General features: G+C 36.4%; 2 protein-coding genes across 2 annotated transcripts in view; one reads left to right on the forward strand and one right to left on the reverse strand.

Annotated features, from left to right (window-relative positions):
• LOC139144729 (mediator of RNA polymerase II transcription subunit 31-like) lies at positions 1 to 6533 on the reverse strand. The gene is made up of 4 exons (XM_070715454.1): positions 6398 to 6533; positions 3723 to 3803; positions 2083 to 2179; positions 1 to 1350 (listed from the first exon to the last, which is right to left on the reverse strand). The coding sequence occupies exons 1-4, from the start codon at positions 6429 to 6431 to the stop codon at positions 1023 to 1025; spliced, it is 540 nt and encodes a 179-aa protein (XP_070571555.1). The 5' UTR covers positions 6432 to 6533; the 3' UTR covers positions 1 to 1022.
• The window catches only part of LOC139144727 (integrator complex subunit 2-like), a 19671-nt gene continuing 3718 nt past the window's right edge, over positions 6475 to 22427 (forward strand). Inside the window, exons 1-20 of the mRNA XM_070715452.1 lie at positions 6475 to 7040; positions 7960 to 8086; positions 8586 to 8688; positions 9215 to 9328; positions 10688 to 10818; positions 11228 to 11401; positions 11967 to 12139; positions 12681 to 12806; positions 13115 to 13186; positions 13786 to 13900; positions 14248 to 14316; positions 14451 to 14585; positions 14998 to 15325; positions 15858 to 16124; positions 17100 to 17301; positions 17875 to 17994; positions 18906 to 19152; positions 19929 to 20039; positions 21488 to 21595; positions 22044 to 22149. Of these exons, the coding sequence (XP_070571553.1) occupies positions 6757 to 7040; positions 7960 to 8086; positions 8586 to 8688; positions 9215 to 9328; positions 10688 to 10818; positions 11228 to 11401; positions 11967 to 12139; positions 12681 to 12806; positions 13115 to 13186; positions 13786 to 13900; positions 14248 to 14316; positions 14451 to 14585; positions 14998 to 15325; positions 15858 to 16124; positions 17100 to 17301; positions 17875 to 17994; positions 18906 to 19152; positions 19929 to 20039; positions 21488 to 21595; positions 22044 to 22149 (3112 nt within the window). The 5' untranslated portion in view covers positions 6475 to 6756. The remainder of the gene's footprint in view (positions 7041 to 7959; positions 8087 to 8585; positions 8689 to 9214; positions 9329 to 10687; positions 10819 to 11227; positions 11402 to 11966; positions 12140 to 12680; positions 12807 to 13114; positions 13187 to 13785; positions 13901 to 14247; positions 14317 to 14450; positions 14586 to 14997; positions 15326 to 15857; positions 16125 to 17099; positions 17302 to 17874; positions 17995 to 18905; positions 19153 to 19928; positions 20040 to 21487; positions 21596 to 22043; positions 22150 to 22427) is intronic.

The following is a 22427-nucleotide window of genomic DNA, read 5'->3' on the forward strand; positions in this document are numbered from 1 at the left end:
TTGTGTTGGACACAGTAACACTGTGGTTTATTTTACACACTGGTCTTGGGACTGACAAATAGAAAATGATATTTTCATCTCAGTGATACACTGAGAGACCATGCTGCTATTGAAGTCTATTTAAGCATTATGGACATGAAGTTATTAGTTGAAAAGAATATATTAAATGCAGGTTGTTTCATTTACAATATAACTTGAAGTACAAATTACAGAGACAATAGTTCCCTTCTACACGCCAAAAGCAGTTTCATGAACACCATTCACTGAGATAGAGTGCCTTTGCTGACACATATTTTGAAAGATTTCCAAAGAAGGGCTGTGACATACAAACACCATCTGTGTGACATTGTCAACAGACATCTACTGCACTAGAACAGATAAACTATTCCTATTGGTACGTAATTCAATGTAGCAAACATTCACTTATAAATAACAATCCATCCATGAGTAAAAATAAGCCATCCTAGTATGACTTGCACATGTGGAATCTATTGGGGGAGGGTGGAGTTTACAGGGTGTGTGTGTTTCACAGCCAATGGGAAGGGATATGGAAAGGTCTCAAAATCATGGTTTGTACAATGTCTTACACAGGAGACAGATTTACGCAATGGCAACTCAAACCCATCATATTGTGATCTTATTCACTGAATATAGGAATGTGCTGACAATAATTATTATTACATAAATCAATTTCTGTAGGCAGTTTGGCACAGCCATACCATAAAGCTGATTCAGAAGTACCGGTAGTATTTTTTTCTAAAGGCTGATACTACTGCCTGGATAAGAATTCACTGCATGATGATCATAATGTTTGACACATATGGACCAAAAATGGCAGCATATATTCCAATTGTGGCAAAAGTTTGCTTTTCATTGTTAAGTAAAGGTTTCAAATATGTCATACAAAGTTTATCTTATTTAAATATACAAAACATTGTTTTCCAAAATATACTTATAAAAAAGATTTGCAGATGTGCAAAGTGTGTCATATAAATAAATTCTTTACAATGCAAGAGTGGAGATTATTTTGGCGGGAGATGGCTTTGTGGCGGAAGTGGTTGTAGATTCTGTTGATGCATTGGAACTTGTGGCATTGGCTGTGGCGGTGCTTGTTGCTGCTGAAGTTGATGTGGTTGTTGCTGCTGCTGTTGCTGCAATTGTTGTTGTTGTTGATGCTGCTGCTGTTGTTGTTCAATGTGCATCTGTTGCAGTTTCATTCGTTTCCTGGTGTAGTGTTGCCACTGTAGAAGCTGTTGGTCGTCTATGAATTTTGCACACTGAGCATTGACCAGCTCCTTGCGGAAATGTTCATACTGAAGTAGTTCAAGGAAGTGCAAACACTGGGGAAATCTGTTGACAAAAAATCATTTTGATTGAAATATCTTTCTTATGACATGTTTCATTATTGTGGTAGCAGTTCATTTTTGGACGCAAGAAGAACTTAACAGTTTCTTTACTGACTTTAAGCATATCTTTATTTGTATGATAAACATAACTTTTACAAAAGATACATCATATATCACCTGTACATCACCTAGACCAATCATGTAGCATTCAAAATTAATCCTCTTTCTACCAGGCTCCAAAGACAAATCATCAAAATAAATACAACTTGGGAGAAAGAGGATTAAAACAAAGCTTGACAGAATCAAATCACTTATCAACCAAATAGACATCAAGATTTACGCCTACAAAATAGCTTCAATGTAGGAAAATTCTGGTAAAGAACCCTGAAATAATGTCAAAACATGAAACCATTTCCCTTTTAATCCTCTTTTTTCCAAGTGGTATTTATTTCTACGGTTTGGAGCCTGGTAGAAAGAGGATTCATGATTGAAGAAACTGAACAATAAATCATAAATTTTACTGACAATGCACTCCATAAACACTCCACAATAATCAGTTGATCTTTGTTTTAATCATACAATAGAGTCAGAGACCCCAAAATGATAATGTTATCACTGGCACACACAGTATTTACTCTTTGGTTGACCTTACATTCATGACAAATATATGCATTCTAAACTTTCAAACAACTACGCAGTTTATTGTCTGTGCTCTTCAAGAATTGTATTTGCTTACTTGAGAAATTTAGCATATCGACTTTCCTTCCAGTACAGCAGGTATTTAAGGTAGTTGATGAATTTTTGATCTTTGAAATAGCCTCTCTGTGCCAGAACTGAAGGAAAAAAGAAAAAGGTTTAATGCAGGAAATAGTTGAATAATGTGATCATATATGTCATCATTTCTAATGCATGTTTGTTTACATGTACATCAGCACAGCTGCCTGACTTTCCAAGGCTGAGGATTTCAGAGACACAGAAAACCAAGGCATGAGACTTGTAAGTTGAACGCTGATGGAGAGTCAACTTATAAAATGAAGAAAGCTCTCTGTCACTCACAAGAAGAGAATTTCTACCATGTTAGAAAGATGGCATGAATCTTGTGAGAAGACATAAAAGACTTCAGTCAATGAGATTGAAATCCTTTAAAATTAACAATGTCAATCAAACGGCAAGCCAAGTGTAGTGATACATGTGTTTGTATACTGGTATGTAATTAATCTCTATACTTCCAAGAATTTGAAAAGAATGCACTTCTACTTGCATACATGAGAACTCCATTGACCAGTCCTCCATGGATTCATGAAACCAAATAATTATTCATCACAAAAACTATTTGATAATGAGATTCATAAACAGATGATTTCATTCTGATAAAATAAAATTGAAAATTTAGTTCTAAATGTTGGTGTGAGATCACTTTAGGAGATAAAATTCATTTCTTATGATCCACATCATCTGCAACATCCCAGGCCCATGTCAGAATAATAAATCTTGAACTGTGATGCACCACCAACAGCAATTATTTTTCCCTGAACACATTTGTTTAATGTACATCCATCATACTCTACACATTGCCGCTTTATTGTACAGCGAGTTACAACTGTCCAATAACTTTTGTTCATCTTTTCTCTGAATTGTTTCCTGGAACAATAGAGAGGCAACTCTGACATATTGAAATCTGACATCAAATTCCTGAAGTATTAAAATAATTGACAAGCCATATCTGCTACTAACAGCTGGTTATCTTTGTAGTCTTGGGTTTGGCGCATACACAGTTAACCTTAATCAGAGGCTGCAGGATCACACAAATTCATGGAAATTATAACTGGAGAATAATTTTAAATTCATGAAGCTTATGATAAGTTAGAAATTCATCAGGGAATTCTAACAAAGCAGTGATTGAGAGAGAAAATGACAAGTAAAAGTAACCTGAAAATACAATCAAACTTAACTCTGTGTTAGGACAAAGTGAAGACTGCAAAGCTGCAAAACATCTGTGAAGTAGTGCATATCAATCCAGGGTACAATACCTGTGGTGTCGTTAATAGTAATAAATACTGGTATGTCTCATCTACACAGGGATGTAGAAAATAGCCGGCAGCCGGCAAAAACAACCGGCTGTCAGCTAAAATTTGCCAGCTGTGAAAATTTAATTTTAGTAAAAAATCAGGACATTTTGCACAAAGTTAATGTGCACACACACTACTTGTAACCACCTGTACTTTTATTTTTGCCAACTGTAACCAACATTTTCTACATCCCTGTCTACAGACTACACTGCACTCACTCTCAGGATAAACATGCTACATGTACATATCATTGGCCCCAAATACATGTGACTCCAACAGAACCGATGGATTGTGTGAAATTACTTACAATTAAGATAGTGAGGATTAGCTAGACACTGCACAAACTCTAACTCAACCTGAAATCGCATCTTCTGCTGCTCTTCTGTTTCTGTTGGTAAAAACAGTGACCATTGGATTAACTAGATGTACAAGATAATTGGACACTTGCATTCAAATGCGGAAGAAATATGGCTGCATTCATAAAATACTGGGTGAAGCTGGAGGAATCATAATTGAAATCTCAATTCTTTGTAGATCCCAAGTTAGTACCATCAAAGACATTTCAAATCCAACCGTATTTGCCAAACAAATTGCAAATTTTGATATCATCTTTTCGTTTGTACACTATACTGTAATATTCTTTATCATATACCCATGCCCATATTGCTACATCCTAGTGACGTTCAACGTAAAATATCAGCCGTGATATTTCACGGTAAACGTCGAGATATGCACGATGAACGTCATCAGTTTTAGAGTTTTCCCGAACTACATTAGCAGTTTGTTGGTAAACAACGTAAACAACAAAATGGCTGCCGCTCCCCGCCTGCGAAGCGATGTCGCCGACGTAAAAACTTGAAGGGCTTCGAGGAACACGGATATTTCTGGTTGCAAAATACGGAAATATCACGTTGAGTCTTGAAATGTTTTCCCATGGTATTTTTTTGGTAAATTTCTAGCAAACATTCTGCCTTTCGCACGGCGCCGGCACTGTGCACGGTCTCCACGCGAACAGGTAGTGAACGTGTGGCGTGACAGCGATGTCGCGACGACTGTGGACATGGCAACTCTAAAGGTAAACTAACAAAATGGCGTCCCCTCTCCGCACGAGCTCCGTGCCGTACAACGATCGAAATCAGGATAGATTTAAAGCTGAGCAGTTTTTGATCGGTTACAGTTGTAATAGCATATTGCACCTTAAAATGTTCCTTCTGTATGACGATTTTTGTATCCCGGTGTCTTTCTTCTTGGTTTCATTGAGATATGGACGACTTGCAGCGATGTCGCGCGTGATGTTGACATCTTCGTCGTATACTTTATGAATGAAGCCTGTTCACATAAACATTCTGATATTTATGCGCAAGGCGTAATAAAGTAAAGCCTCAAAATTACAGGTTTTTCGTTCTATTAGTAAAAATTCCCTAAAATTATGGGCATGGGTATATGATAAATCGGTTATTATCCAATCTCGCCTGTTCCTTGTGTCGTATCAGCATTCGTGTCATTTGTGCTGCGTCAGACACTCGACTTCGTCTCGTGTCTGACGCAGCACAAATGACACTCATGCTGATACGACACAGGAACAGGCGATATTGGGTAATACTCTGCATTCAGCTTATCTGCACAGCCTGATATGTGTTTATGTACACTCATATTGCTGGCAGCTGCATTTCAGTCCAGCCATCACGTATATACTGCATTTCTGTAAAATTGGCTGTTCTATTATTATTATTATTGTTGTTCATTATTATTATTATTATTCATTATCATTCCAGAGGCATACATGATACAGGGGCAATTGCTGTTTTAACTTTGATAACTTGGCATATGTTTATTCTGAACATCAACAAGGTTCTTGTTCTATTATTATATAGCATGTTAAAATATCCAGTATCTAGCTTGCTAACACAGCCTGTGTATGTGTAGATGCACTGTGCATTTGTATAATTGACAAATGACCTTCAGTCTGGGCTCTAATTCAAATTATTCAATCATCAACAACCGTATACACATATACCGGCTTTGTTAACATTGTGTGTTTAATTATGCTATAGGTAGATAGCATGAAGCTGTATTTTGATACGCTGAAAAGAAATATTGAAAAAAGAAATCATAAACAGTTGCAACTTCCGTCCCATTAAACGGTCTGTTTGTTATTCTAGACTTTGTTAACTACATTTATCATTAAAATTATAACCACTGGATGATATATCATAACAGTGTCATCCATTTTTTATTGAATAATTAACAAAGAAACTGCGATCTGAAAATGTAAAAATAAATCCATACCAAAATATATGCAGAGGACATTCCCCTATCCACAGTGCAAAACTTTCATATCTCAAATATCCATCCTTGCTCTGCGAGGCAGAGCTGTGTGTTATCAGCTATAGGCCTGTGGAGGGAGGCCTACAACCGGTAACACAGCTCTGCCACACACACACACACACAGAGCTATCGCCCCCCTCCCCTACAGTAGTCTAACACTGTATGCAGCCACATAATTGTTTCGTTTTCACTTCGAAGTTCGATTGGTTGACTACAAGGCGCTTAGAGTTGCAATGTGGTATACATGTAGTATGCATAAATTGTTAATGTACACCACTGATCATGTAGCTCGAGGTTTTGCCTGGGTATTTGGGTCGGACGGAAAAAAAACGACCCAAATACCCAGGCAAAACCTCGAGCTACTGTACTGCAGCTAACCACGGATGTAGCTAGTGCACAGTGAACACTCCATGCGATTGTGGCACTGAGCATATGGTATAAAATCAATGACAGACAGAGCCTCAGGACGGGTGCACTATACCACCGTAGGAGAACATGAAGAATCAGGAGCAATATATGCAGTTGCGATTCAGTCATCTTCACGCTGACTTCCGTCACCAGCCTGTGACGAAAGCAGCGAAAGAGCCGACGGTTACAACCGGAGACGTCTACTCAGTGGATCGAAATTGGAAAACGCTGAAAACAATAACAAACCTGTCTCGCCAGCGTTCGGACCTGGGGACGCCATGTTGCTTCCTGTTGTAGTTAAATTCGAAAATGAGGCACACCGGAAGTAGAAATATTATCCCGCTGGGTTGTTCAGATTTCGATATATGGGGCAAAACCATGCAGTCTGTCACGATAATACGTGTAGATTTAACCAAACGTGTTCTTTGCGAACGATAAATGGGATTTATTGATCACATTTAGACCCTCCAAGAGGTAAACCGTTGAGGTCGCACTTCATATCTAGAAATGGCTTCTGATATGGAGGGATAGCTCTGCACCGGCAGTGGCACAACTGAAACCATCATCGTATAACTGGCGCACGTTCGTCGTTCGTGTAATTCACAATGTCGAACAGACAAGATGTTTCGCCTAAAGCGTTTGAAGCTATTCAAACGGTTGATGTTCATAAGATAGCTAAACTTTCGGAGTCAGAAGTACGACCCCTTTTACCATGCCTTGTCCGTATGTCATTATGTGCACCACTCGATGCAAGCGAGGAATGGGTCGATGGTCGAAAGCATATACTTCGCATCCTTTCGGGAATGGAAGTTGTCAACTCTATTGTAGCCCTTCTATCTGTTGATTTTAATGCTCTTGAAGTTGATGCAAGGAAGGAACAGCATCTAAGGTAATTAGTTTATTTCATATTTTATACTGGCTAGGCAAAAGTTTAAAAGTGTACGCGCTACATCTGTTGAGCGTGTAGCCTGTTAGCCAGAGACCCCGAGCCCAAGGGTCTATGGTATAGCCGAGACTCTAGGCCCTCACAACGACATGTTAACAAAGTCATCATGTCCTACTATGTAGCTGATGGTGTATACTTTCCTTTTTCGCTCTTGATGTTTTAATATTTTGATTGCTGCGTTGTATTTTAATTGCATTTTGTAAATTTTTTTTTGTAAATTTTTTATCAAAGTTATTTCAAAACAGTATGGCTAATAATCTAATATCCCAGATAAATACAGTCTCGGTATAGTGCATTGTAATTGTAATTCCAAATGTTCCATTGCAATCAGAGCCAGTGCATTTACTTTCCTGACAAAAGTCTCAAAATAATATTAATGATACTCTGGTATTCAAAATATTTGATAAATTGCCTCAATCTTATGTTTTCAAGTAAAGGGCCAGTAACTGTAACTTTTACTGATTTTTTGACTATTTTGGTTTTGTATGTCAGCATCAAGTTCTTTTTTCTAGTGTCCAAAGCATGTTGAAAAACATACTTTTCAGCTTGTCAACATGGTAAATATACCGGTACATGTGTGTGTACAGTGCACTTTTATTGTTGACATTGTGTCCTGACTGATTCACTTTTCAACAATAATACTGCAGTCCATACATGTACAGGCTGAGTTTGCAGACTGAATACTGTATCTCAACATGCTTTTGGAAGCAGAACAAGAAACTGTGGTTTAGTTGAAAATAAAACACTGAAAAGAATCATTAAAAGTGACAGTACAGTGAAAGTTGTCCAAAGTTACAGTTTACTGTCCATTGAAATAACATTGCATCAGCAGCTTTTATCCAGAGTTTCTTTCTACTTACAGGCAGAAAGCTGGTGATTCAGAAAGCCTGCTGTCATCTTTGCCTTGTCCAGCTCTGGAATTTGAACGAAGTGATCCAGCACGAAGGCTACGGATCATCATCAGCGAATTACTCTACATAATGAATCAGGTACAGGTTGGCATTTACTGTAGTAATTGACCCTTGACTCATGACATCAATTTCATTTCATCATGGTCATTAGTGAAAGATAATCATAATTAGATTTATCAAACTTTTGTCTTTTCTGTCTCGTTTAACTTTGGGAGTTTTCATTAAAACTTATTTTGACAATCATGGTATAAAATTTATTGGCATATCAACAGGGTCTTTACAAAATTTTTCAAATAGGCACCATGGCTGATTAATGGGGAATTTAGACAGGGTACATCTCTATGTATGAAAAAGAAAGGCTCAGATTTTTTGATGGAAAAAAGCTGCTTAATTTAGCCGGTGCCCTTCCAAACAAAAATATCAAAGAAAATCACAAGCAGCCTAATTTCAGCTGTAATTCTTGCAGTATTACAGTAAAGTATCTAGAGAAATGCATTTCTTTTCAACATTTATAATTTAACTTTAATCTTCCACCATACTGTGCCCAATCTGACAATGTATGTGTTTTTTATGCCAGATCAAAGAGGCACCAACAGAATTCAGTCTCCGTAATTCTGAGTTGTTTGAAAATGAGGTCTACTTGGAGGAAGTTTCAGATGTCTTGTGTATTGCACAAGCAGGTAAGGATAACTTACAGACAAAAATAAATCCTAGGTTATCTTTTCAATGTCTGAGTATTATGATTGCAACCTGGAGAATTTTTTACCATATCCACAGTATTTTACTTGTAAATAACCTGCTTTTCTTAGGGTCCCTTTGAAAATAGAAGCATGGAAATAACTTTGAATGGCTCTCTGTAGTAGTAGTCCAAATACTGCTTTTTCTTTCCTAAACTGTGGAACACAAAACAATAATGAAACGCTTCAACGGGGTGTTGGCGGGGGTATTAGTAATCAAATGGTGCTAGACAAATGGAAAAGAGAAAGCTGACATTCACATCTAGTTTTCCATTTTTTCTCATCGTACATCAGATTTCTTGAGGAAAATATCGTCAGAGGTATCCAAGGACAATGTCTCCCACTTTCCATACAATTTTAGAAGTCTACATGTGCTACTGCAAAGTTATGTCAGTTCAATAGATATAAGAGCACTGATGGTTTACTCTGATAATTTCTTATTTGAAAATTGGAATGCTTCTTCATTCAGAATTGCCATCATTACTACCAATGCCCATGACTGCTGAAGCGTTGCTTCGAGTGAAGAATGGCAACTGGTTATTGTGTAGGCTTGTTGCAAATGTGCCGGACTGCTTTAGTGAAGGTTTGTAATGTATAAAATTTATTTTGAGAAATTGTTTGTAATCATAATTTTATGAAGAGTGAGGTGGATTTGTTGTCTAAATAGGACATATCACATAAAGTTATCATAAATCATGCCCACCATTGCCTTTTTTACATACTTATAATTCTGTGTACTTGACACTTGCAATCAAATGAAGGATCCAGTGGTTTAGGGGAATGCTGCACTTTGGCAGGCCTTACACTACCAATTACACACTGAAGGGAACTTAGACCTGCAATGGAAAGACACAAAAAATCATAACACTTCCTGATTTATATGTGATACGCTATTGTACACTTAAATGGTGCTTGTTGGCAGCCGGGCAACAATGTATCAAGTACATAAATTTGGTGTGTTCTTTGATTTTGTGACTCAATGAAATGCCCAGATCAACTGTCTTACTTCTTACTAGAAAGTAATTTATATAGTAGTTTTCACGATCACTTTGCAGTTATTTTTATGGAGGTAAACCCTTGTTTGGTCTAACTCTTACAGGCAAACATTTTCATATGTACAGTGCTATTCTGAGTGCTTATCATTTGAGGGTTGCTTTGTTCTTGCCTTTTTGCCTGAAAGACCAAACAGTCTAAATGAAATGAAGAATTTCTCCCTTTGCTAAAATTATGGTAAAGGGGCATCATCCCTCATTACTGCAGCATTCTGTACCGGGTATTACATATCAGGACCCTAAGTCATAGTACTGAAACTTTACAGTAACGTTACAAACCGTTCAATCAAAGAAAATAGTTAAGAACCACCAGAAATTGTTTTATCACTTTATTTTATTTTATTTTATTTGCTCATCAACAGCGCCATCAGGCAGCCACTTACAGACAAGAAAATAAAGAAAAGGATAAAATACACTAAAATTTAAACAAACAAAAAAGTACCCTAAACATCAAACAATGACAAAACAAATGAACATGTCTTTTAAAAGTTGAATGAGATTTTTCAAAAACATCGACATCGCAAACCTTATCAATCAAATCATTAAAAAGTCGTGACGTACGTCCAATCAGGCCATTTTTTGTAACATCAACTCTACAGTAAGGGATGTGTAATAGAGGTCTATGTCTAGCAGAGTATCTAGGTATGCATAGACCATAAAAACCTGTACAATCTGTAGAGTCATAAGAAGATAAAAGGCATTTACGCACAAACATACAATCAAAAAGTTTCCTACGTAAGAACAAAGGTTGAATTTAAATAGGGTACAGAGCAATTCATAGTCACAGTTACACCAAGATGAAGAGTCACTGTGACATCCCTGCTTACGATGTAAATACCCGGTATCTAAGAAACCTGTTTGCTAATTTCTTTGTATATATTAATTTGCAGTTTGTAAAATGTTAGTATCAAGAGGCGAACACCAAGATGAGGAAAGTTTTGGTGGCAGACGTAGAACAGAAACATTGAGAAGATTGTGTGCTATGTGTCCAACCAAAGCACTGACCATCAGAGGGTTGACAGTAAGTAATATAGTGTGCTGTGTGTCCAAGCCAAGCACTGACCATCAGAGGGTTGACAGTAAGTACTATAGTGTGCTGTGTGTCCAAGCCAAGCACTAACCATCAGAAGACTGACAGTAATTACGACAAGTATAGTTTGCTATGTCATGTTATTTTACTTTCATCCCAAACCAGGGCAATTAGAATAGTGCCTCAAGGAATGACAGTAACAGAAATGCCAAATGGATTTAAGTACAAAATGTTTTTGTCGTACCATTTCCATAATAATATCTATTAATTTCTACTCCTATCAACCATGACATGAGTGATTGTAATTATTATTATCCATTGTCTCTGTGTTCATTGAGAAACAGATCACTTGGCTTTAGTGCAACACAAATAATCAACTTCACTCTTTTTTCATGGACAGGTTGAAAATTGTCGCCTGCCAGGGTTGGCCATCGCTCTGTCACTTGATCACTGTAAGAGTGGCCATGAAGATAATAATGTCAGTGACCTTGTAGGATTTGTCAGTGGTCTGCTTCTGGGAAGTAATGCCACTGTCAGAGGATGGTTAGCACAGTTTGTAAGGATTGGCCAGAAGGTAAGTTATTTCAAATAATCTTAGTTGCAATTGATGAGAACTTGTGGTGTTTCATACTACTTTTACTGGTACAGTAATCACAGGGAAGATCATGCAAGCTGGACAGTTGTCTATATGTTACACTAACTTTTTTTGTGCAGCACACACAAGTTATGTTGATAACACGGTAGATACAAAGAACCAAGTCTTTTGAGTGTTTAAATAGTGAGAGATGTCAAATTACATATCGCATTGATGAGATCTTAACAAAGACTGAGGTTAAGTTGGACTACACTCTAGGTAGACGAAAGTTTATGTATGAAGATTGATGCAAATCAGTGTTTTTATGAGACGCATAGATAAACACTGAGTGGAATGAATTGATGCAGTCACTCAGAGGTTTGTGACAGATAGAAGTGTCACATATAGGCAACTGTCCAGTTTTGATGATCTTTTCTGTTTAACATCTAGTGAAGCCTTTGTGTTTTTTTAACAGCTTGAAAACCTGGCATGCTTGACCAAAAAGTATTGATTGTTCATAAAGTTGTTCAGATATTCAATTCTCTAATTGTTTTCCTGCTAACAGAGGAAGAGAGATCCCCAGAGCTCTCTGCTCCATGCCCTCAGAGAACACTTACTGGAGGAATTAGGTGCAATCATACCATCAGAAGATCACTGTGTCATTGAAGAGAGACATGTTGTTCAAGCTAGTGCTCTGATCAGACTTTACTGTGCTCTGAGAGGAATAGCAACGATGAAGTAAGTTATCTCCCTCGTTGCCTGTGAAGAGTGTAATTGTTATCATGTCAGGGTTAGAGCAAAATGGATGCCAAAAGTATTAATTAACTTGTGTCTTCAATCCAACTGTAACCAAGATTTCACAAACAGTTGGTTTGCCATAGTGTCATACATTACATAGAAATACCAAGTATAGACATAGTTATTCGAGAAACGTGAAAATCCATTTGTCAAACAAATCAGTAAGAGATTGGAGATGTACTTATTTGATCCTCTGTCATTTTATTACCAATTCAAATTTACAACCATTCTGTGACAACATCCTGTGAGTCAGCTTTTGAAATGTTTTATTTCAAATCAGTGGTTAATCAGAAATTGAGATGGAAATAATACAAGAACAAAAGTAAGGGAGAGAAAGATGTCCAAAATGGTTATACATTGTATTTGATAATGAACAGATTTATCCATCCTTTTTAAGAGTTTGTTAAACATGTTCATTTGCATGACTAGGATTAATTAAATCATAAACTGACATATTGAATTGAATTGTATTAATTTACAGATTTAGTGAGGAAGAGTCAGAACAGCTGTTGTGTTTAGTGACATCACACCCTCCTCCAACTCCAGGTGGAATTCGATTTGTCTCACTGGGTTTGTGTATGTTACTTGCTTGTCCTTCAATTATGAGGTGAGCATAAGATGACTTTTTCCATTGATTTTGTTATTTATTGTTTAAGTAATTTTTTATTGATAATTTATCAAGATGTTTTTTGACTTGTCATACTTGAATAATATCAAAGTGTGTTAGAAGAAATGTTTTGATCAATAGTAAAGTGTTGTATGTTCCTTTACGGAATTTTCTTTCTATAATCTTCAAGGACATAAAGATATTATGTAATTACTTATCGAGTAGCTGACAAAAACGAATCATGAATTGTTGTACATGAATTATTTAATTAAATATCATTTATATTTTATCTTCTTTGTATCCTGCAGTACTCCAGATCAAGAGAAAGTTGCAATCAGCTGGATGAATTGGCTTGTCAAGGAAGGATCCTATTTTGAAAGGTATTTATTGCAGCTTTATTTGTGTGTTTATGTTGGTACAATATGGTAGTATGATTTGGCAGCTCATGAGACAATATATGACACTTGTACATCAGCAGAAAAAGACAAATTTGAGAAATATGCATGCACCTCTGTATTCTTAATCATAAGTACAATAGTTCACAGTTTGGCTCAGCTTTGTTTTATGGACCCATGTAGGGGGTTGAATACATAGTTATGTATGTACAATATATGCAATCACATTGTAATACAAAGGTATGCAGACATTGTAGATCTTCAGCAAATGTGTAAAACAGAGTATGTCGTATAAACATCCTAGTACTACGATACTTGTGTCATTTCCAATGGTCCAGACTCTTGAGTTGTCTGGTCTTAGCTACGTTCAAATTAGATAATTGATACATGTACATGTTTGTGAAAGAAATCATCCAGTATTTGGAAAACTACCTGCTGGAGGAATCATGATAAAATCGCCATATAATAAGCAAATCCAAGATTTCATGATTTGGCTTTTGTTCAGTAAAAAGATTTTAGATTGTTGCACTGATCGCTGTGATTATAGATATTTCATGTAGTGATATTTATGCATTTCATTTCAGTGCCAGTGGTGTCAGTGCGTCATTTGGAGAAATGTTACTTCTTATGGCCATTCATTTCCATGCAAATCAAATGCAACCAGTGGTTGACTTGGTGTGTTCTACCCTGGGAATGAAAGTAAGTACAAACAATGTGAATATTAGCCAACATGGATTGTATTGAGTCTAGGGGTCAACCATACTACTGGCTAATACCACACTCTCATTGAAAAGTTTCAAAGTCATAATCAGCAGATGAGTTTGTTATTTTAAACCAGTTGGTGTAACACTTCATTTCTATTGTTTTCAGCTGAAAAATTACACATCTGTAAATCATTTGCTGTTCTGTATCAAAATTTAGAGAAATTTTGCAGCCATTATTAGACTTTGAGAAATGTTATTAAATGTAGAAAGAAGAGCAAACAGTGATATCACAATGCCAGTTGTTTCATGTGTCAATTGACCAAATTGTTATTTCTGTTTCAGATTGCGGTCAGACCTAACTCATTGGCTAGAATGAGACTGACCTTCACTCAGGACATTTTCACTGAGCAGGTGTGTAACTTTAGCTCCTAATTGGTTCATAGTCCACAGGCTGGGGTCATAGTTCATTGGTCAGGCTTCAAAGTTCAAAGTGTATTAGATATCTTATTTTCACTGATTTCAGTTGTGTATTGATTTGATTGCAGGTTGTAACAGCACACGCTGTAACAGTGGCAGTAACCACCAACCTGAGTGCAACCATCACAGGGTTCTTACCAGTACATTGCATCTATCAGCTTTTGAAGAGCAGAGCTTTCTCCAAACACAAAGTAGCTATCAAGGTAAGTGATTTCAAAACTACTTCAATCCAGTCACAAAATCTAACTCTCTGTCAATCACTTTTTTTGCAGAATGTGATGACACTGAAAATTCAGTATGAAATATAATGTTTGACTTTAAATGAAAAAGATGCCATGCAAATTGAGCCTAGCAAAAGCAATAGTAGTATGTTTGATATCACTCATATACATCACATGGCAGCCTCTATATTTCTTGTTTATCTTACTTGTCACTAATGAAGCAATTGGAATAAAACTTAGATGAATCATATCTATCCTTATTTGAAGTACAAAATGAAAGCATTTTTGTTGCAGTGTTCACATTAAAAAATTTGAACCATTCCCACTATTTGTATTCATGTTTATTGCATGTACCTGTATATACATATTCCTGATTTCCATCACCTGTATGTAGGATTGGATTTACAAACAGCTGTGTAACAGCACCACTCCACTGCATCCATTGCTACCTCCACTCATTGAAGCCTATGTACAGTCCATAATCCAACCTACTCACAGTGGAGGGGAACAGGCAAGGAATAATCCATTGACGGAATCAGAAATCATCTCAGTATTCCTGGAGACCAGGATCAGAACCGGCAAATCTGTGAGTGAGAGCTTGATGGAAGTGGATGGTGAGAATCTGGAAGAATCTAAGAAGTCTAGCCTGACCCCACAGTTACTGGTCCTGTATTATATACTCCTCTATGAAGATTGTTTACTCAATAATATGAAGATAGTTGGTAAGTACATGATATCAGTATTGGTATTCATGTACGTAGAAATGTACCTGATCACTTTGCATTGCATGCAGTTTCTCAATCATATCGGTTTCTATGCACTCCTGAAAAATCTGTGAAATTAAATCTTTCCAATAAAATCTTAGAGAACTGAGGAAATTTTTGATGCCCCTTGAAATCCTTTAAAATCACGATTGTGTCAAATCCATTAAATACACCATACAGTTCAATGGATGTTGTAAGAGAGAGATCTACACACTTGCCGTACAAACTCCTCTGCAAATGGTCCTTTGCACAAATTTACCATGCTACCCAAAAACTGCTGAACAATCCCTAAATGTCTGAATATTCATCGACTATGCGTGTACAGGTGCTACAGAATAAATAGCATGGATTACCTACCCTCAGGAATTGTGATATCTTTGTCCTGTGGCAGATTTTACCGTCCAAGTATTTTGAAAACTCGCACATGCTTTTCACTGCTAGGTCACTCACATCTCACTTGTCAGTTCTGTTTATTTGTCTCTCTCTACAGCCAATTCCAATATCAAACTGAAATCCTACCAGGCTACACTGTTGGCACAGATTCCCATCAAACACCTCATCCAACAGTGTCAACAACAGCAGTATTACTATGCTGGACTGTATCCATGCCTACTCCGTCTCCTAGCAACCCACTATCCCCATCTCTGCCAGGTGGAAGATTTGCTGGCGGAGGAGCTGATTGGAGGACCAGATGTCATACACCATGTGACTTATTCATCACAACAGCTGCAGTGCACACCACAAGATTTAAAGAAAGGTATTTCACTAAACTACATCATCCTCATTACTTGATTATTGTTTTAACTTTGTGGTTTATTTTTAATTATGTGGTAAGTGGCCTCATGTAATTGTTTCAATTTGAAATAAAACCTGTGTAACAATGTATGATGGCCAGCATGTCTGACTTTGAATGACTCTGTCAAAAATGCTTAGACTGAAAGCATGCATGTATTTTGGTATTATGGTTTTCCAAGGATTTATGATATTGAATTTTTTTTCCTGCAATAACCATTGAGTTCCCCACCTACGTCAAAAGTAATACCACACCCACCCTCTATAAAAAGGCCACCTCCTTATAGTGGTCACTTTATCTTTTTCCCTTGTATTACCACCATATACTGGTCTGACAGTATCTGAAATAGACAATGTATTTGATATTAGAAAACCTGAAAAAAATGGAAGGTGGAGTGTGATGATTAGCAGACATGAACCTTTGGATACAAACTAAAATAGTTTTTCTGAATTCTCCAGCTGTGTGCTACATCCCTCTGCCTAACTTAAATGATTCCCTTTGTGTCTCTTGATTATCTCTCACCCAAACCCTAATGTCTCCCTAGTTGCCTATTGATTATCTCTCACCCTAACTCTGTCTCCCTAGTTGTCTATTGATTATCTCTTACCCTAACTCTGTCTCCCTAGTTGTCTATTGATTATCTCTTACCCTAACTCTAATGACTCCCTAGGTTTCTATTGATTATCCCTCACCCAAACCTTAATGCCTTCGTAGGTGTTTGTTGATTAGTGCTTGTCAAAATTTTTGCTCTTGCCTCAAAAAATTAGTGTACAATGTTCATCAATAGAGATATTGGACCTTGCTTTACAGTTTCCATATTCACTCTCACTTTTGTCTGAATATCCATTGAAAGTCTGATTAAATCAGTCCTAGTGACCCGTCTTTATAAATCAAAACCTTCTGGCGTAGTTTTCACAGTATAATGTTGTGTGTTTACAGCTATGGAAAATGTAGTGAGACAGCCAGCAGAGGTACTTATACTGTTGAATCAGCTGACTAACCAACCTGCCAGTCAACTGATGGACTTTTCTGCTGTCATTGTGGAGTGTTTGCCAAAACTACTTGATGTGGATGTGCCTAGAAGAGTGCAAACACTGGTGGTAGCTCTGTGGAATATTTTGAATTCTATCATGCCAAGAAAGTAAGTCAGCATAATCTTTGGCAATTTTAAAAAATGTGTCTGAAACAACAGTGGATAACCTGCTGTCTCTAATGTTGTTAAATATTTTTGGTCCTTGAATTCATACTTACCGGTAATAGAATCAATCGTGTTCGTGACATTTTTCAGTAAAATTCTGAGACCATTTAATGCACTTGTAAACAACTACAGTGATACCGGTATACATCCTTTTCTGTTACTTTAGACAGTTTAAAAAATATTTTAAAACTTTGTTTTCTCAGTATTTGTAAAGTTTTATGTCTCCTTTTATGTCCTCCTCTCTATCTCTCTCTTTCTGTATTTCAACTCTGTATCTGTATTTTTCTAACAGTCTTCCATAAATAACCTTGGCTGTGGAAGTCATAATTAATAAAATAATAAAAAAATTATTTATAGTCAGCTTTTATGAAATGGTCTTACTTGTTGTGACAGTACATTATTTACAGTATTTCTTCTGCAGACAACTTTCAGCGAGATCATAGCAGATTCTGCCATTTGTACTTCATTATGTGATGTGCTTCATGTGAAAAATTCTTGAAATTTTCTTGTCTTCAGACTACGAGTGATGACGGTGAATTCATTATCAGTCAACAAGTATCAAAAGAGTGCCTATACTCAGCAGGATATCACAGTGGACCCACTGATTGTTCTGCGCTGTGATCACAGAGTCTTTAGGTAAGGTGGAAACAATGTTTGGTGATTTATTTTGCCTGATTACATACATGAATACACATCGGAAATTTTTTCCATGGTAAGTTCATATATGAATGAGAAGAAAAGATGTCTATCATGGAAACTTATAATACCGTACTTATTGTGCTACATAGATATTTCTTGTTCAGTGCAGAGTCTTGCACATGTGTTTGTAACGGTATTTTTAAATTTTAAGAGTTGAATGATTGTGTATAAATCACAATATTTTACAAAGTTTCCCTCTTGACTTAAGCACATGCTCTTTGAAATTCTAAGTGTCAAGATCAACTCATTCTGTAAAAACAATCCAGTTTGACCACCAGAGGACAGAAATATTTTCCGCACATTTCTCTGATCTATGATAATGCGTGCTATTATTTTGTCCAAACTGTGGTTATTAGGTTAAAGGGATAGTAGCTGTAACTCCTGAGAATATTTTCACTAACTGTGTTCTGGAAAACAGTAAATTTCTTTATTATCCAAAAGTTTGTTGAAAGACAGAGTATTAGCTTCAAATGCCAAGACAGTTTATTGTGTACACTGTGCATTTTGACTGTTGACAAATAAATTTTAGTCTGGCTTAGAGTGCACTGTCAGCAATAACACCACACAGTAAACACGTATAGGCTCTGCTGACAGATTCAACACAAGTCATTTTGTCATGATTTCGGAAGTAGAGAAAAAAGCTGTATTTTACTTTATAAACAAGAAAATGACAAATGCTTCACTAGTTACAGCTAGTGGAGCTATCCCTTTTACAAGAAAAAAATTGATGAAACTATATTGCTCTTTTGTAAAGATGGAAGTTTTAAGGCCAGTGTAGGTGTGAGAGAGAGTGATTTTGGTCATTTGATGGAAATCGGTGAATAACGGTAATGATTTAAATCTTACAGGTGTCCACCAATCTTAGACATTGTTTTGAAGATACTGACATCATACCTAGCAGCATCCAGGGCATACCTGACAACACATCTACAGGCATCAGCTGTCAGCTTCACCAAGAAATCGGAAATCATCGGTGCTAATAGCATGATGACGGAATTTGAAAGGGAAGAACTCAAAAATGCTTTGATTTCAACTCAAGACAGTGCTGCCATTCAAATATTATTGGAAATATGTCTACCATTTGAAGAGGATAAGGTCAGTTTTTGTATCATTCCTCAACGGATTATCAATATGGAAAAATCTTTGTCTGTGTGAAAACATTAGATTTGATTTGTATCTCATCACTTCTTTACTTTTCATAGAGTGTGTGGTCAAAAATCTATAAATATGAATCTTATCTGCTATGAGAGATTGTAACATTGCTCCAGGAAGTATTAACGTGAGATTGGAAACGTTTTGATGAGTCCCCTTTCTGGAACTCACATATGGCTCTTGTAGTGGCCATATATACAGTCTTCTTGTATGAAACTATAAATGCAAACTTGACTAGGTGCAAGGTCTCAAAGCCAGAATACATGTGGGCATTGATTTGGATGCAACATTGGATCATATATGCTGTGCCTTTGTAAGAAGCAGATTGATTAGAAAATGTACATTTTAATTTTTTCTTCTCCCCTGAAGATTGAAATAAACTGCATTACTTGTAAACCATCTGTTTTTGAAAATGGAACCCTGTGTGCATTTTTCAGAACAATTTTACATTTTTGTATTGCTCTTAGTTTGTGAATTAATTTACAAATACAGTAGTTGATAGACAATTCAGGTTTTGTTTGATAGATGGCTTAATCTTCATAATGTCAGTCTTTCACTGTGCAGTTGTTCCCAAATGAATGATCAGTAATCTGAATTTACAAAAAAATAGCAAGAATTTGTCCGGATTTTAACTCAGCACAATTTGAATACCAGCAAGTTGTTGACATTAATGTTGTACTCCACATTGATAAAATTTGATCTGTTCTTTTCTCTTCAAGGCAAGAGAGGGTAATTCCAGCGTTCTTCGTGAAATTCAATGTCAAGTGTGTTCACTGCTTCATCAGATGTTCATAGCTGACCCAAATATTGCTAAATTAGTTCACTTCCAGGTAAGTTTGATTTCATGACATATTGAAATCAAATCCTGTCAGCAATAAAAATTTGCACATTGAACAGATACTCTCTTCTGTAGACTGTAAAGGTGAAAATTAGCATGTGTAGTATGAACATCTCTGAATTTTACATTTGTTTGTCAGTAAGCCTTCTATACCGGTAGTTTAAAGAGGCACTCCCACTTGGTAACATTTTTAAAATACATTTTTTTAATGCCAACGGTCAATATTTGATGTGGCGACAGCGCGCGGATCGCAAGATATCGATAAAAACATGTCCTCAAAAAGTAAAAGTTTGAATTCCGATGGCCCACCTAAATTCTGCTTCCGAACATCAAACGTTCGGCACTGGGGTCATTGTCAACTAAGCTATGGAGTACGAGTCTACGCTGAGGCTGCTGTACGCCACAGTACCACTCGCGTCAGTGATCGGTCATGTCCGGTGGGAGAAAGCTGAGTCTTACTGACTTGGCGAATAAACGAAAAACAATTTTTGCGGATTCCACCAGACTAGCACAGTTATGTGCGGTTGATACATAGCGGCCGCCGCGTGCTATGCATAGACGCATACCACGTGGCGAACCACACGTAACCATGTGGCAGACGACAAAATGTAGTCATCAGAGGTGGCTAATATTTTATGCGTAAAAACTGATATTTATGTGGTATTGGTTAAAAATATAATACAGCTGATTGTTAATAATGAAAACAAAAACTAAGGAGAAGTTTTAAAAAAACTTACCTGAGGTAAAGGCATAATGCTGTCTATAAAGTCTTCGCAGTGGGGGGTAAATAAATTGCGTCGTTTGAACTTATTATGGACTCCCTAGAATATCGTCAATCAGCACAACAACAAACCTTCGGGGGATTTTAGGTCATAATCACAAACGATCGTAAAATTTCGGGTTGTGAAAATATGCTCGGGAAATGACTCTTTTTTCTCGATATCTCGCGATCCGCGCACAGTCGCCACGTCAAATATCGACCGTTTGCATTAAAAACATGTGTTTTAAAAATGTTACCAAGTGGGAGTGCCACTTTAAAATTTCTGAATTCTTTCTTACAATTTAGGAATGTCAGGAATTTCAGTTCTATGCCAACAAAAATGATACGTGAATTTTTTTGAGTCAAAGAGAACTCTCTTAAATGAGCAGTTTGTCAACTTTAGCTTAAAAGGCACACTGGTTGTGATTATTTCAGTGTTTGACATTGCTTTATGTTCTGAACATTTGAAGTACATTTTTGATGTCACATTTCAGGGACACAGTCAGTTATATCTGCTTGTGTTCTTTCATTTCTGTGGCAAAATGTTGATTTATGCTGCAATAGTTCCTGAACTATAGGCTTGTTATCATGTCACACCAAAATGTATCACCATTTATTTTTTTTATATGGACAGTCACTTTTAACTTCAACAATCATTGTGCTATGTTTTGCATTGCTAGGGATACAACAGTGAGTTGCTACCGGTAACAGTGGCTGGTATTCCATCCATGCATATCTGTCTAGATTTCATTCCGGAACTACTTAGCCAACCACAGATGGAAAAACAGGTTAGATGCCATTGATATACTGTAATTGCATGAAGTATCAATTGTTGCAGTCTGTTTGATGTTATGCATACATTCATGTCCATTGTATTTATTTTCAGAGTTTAAAAAAGCGAATTTCTTGACAAGTCTTTCAAGTAATTAATTATACTCCATACAACACAGAAATTTTTGAAATTCCAGCTATCTCAGTATTAGCAATTGATGTAATAAGACTGAAAACTTGTATATTTTTTAAGATACACAGATGCTTTCTCTCAAAGAGCACTGTATTTGGTTGTGCATAACAACAATTGAATTTACTTTTCAAATAAAAACAGGAAAGAAATATTGTGGTATGTGCATTAGATACCAATGCAGTAATGTTAATTTCAATACTAATTCAGTATCTAAAATATTGTTAATTTTCATCAGTTACATATCACGTTTTCTTTGTCTTCCTTCCTGCCAGATCTTTGCAATTCAATTGGTATCGTATTTATGTTTGCAATATGCACTGCCCAAGTCACTGAGTGTTGCAAGGCTATCAGTCAATGTGATGTCTACACTGCTTACAGGTATTGTCACTCAATTACTCACTGTGCTAGTCATGTGGTTTTCTGTCAAAAAGTTATGCAAAAAAAGTTTGCAATTTTATTCTCAATTTTATTCTTGAATTTTAAACACTAATGAAGGTAATATTTCCATGTTTATATATGTACATACTAGACGTATCACTGAAAGAAAAGTGGATATAGCAGTTGAATTAGAGAAATTGTCTTCTTTCATTTCATATCCTGTCATTGTTCTTAAGATAACAGATAATATTTATTTCTAATTGTTATTAATGTGAAAT

This window comes from Ptychodera flava, chromosome 12 (genome assembly GCF_041260155.1).
Source record: "Ptychodera flava strain L36383 chromosome 12, AS_Pfla_20210202, whole genome shotgun sequence".
NCBI lineage: Eukaryota > Metazoa > Hemichordata > Enteropneusta > Ptychoderidae > Ptychodera > Ptychodera flava.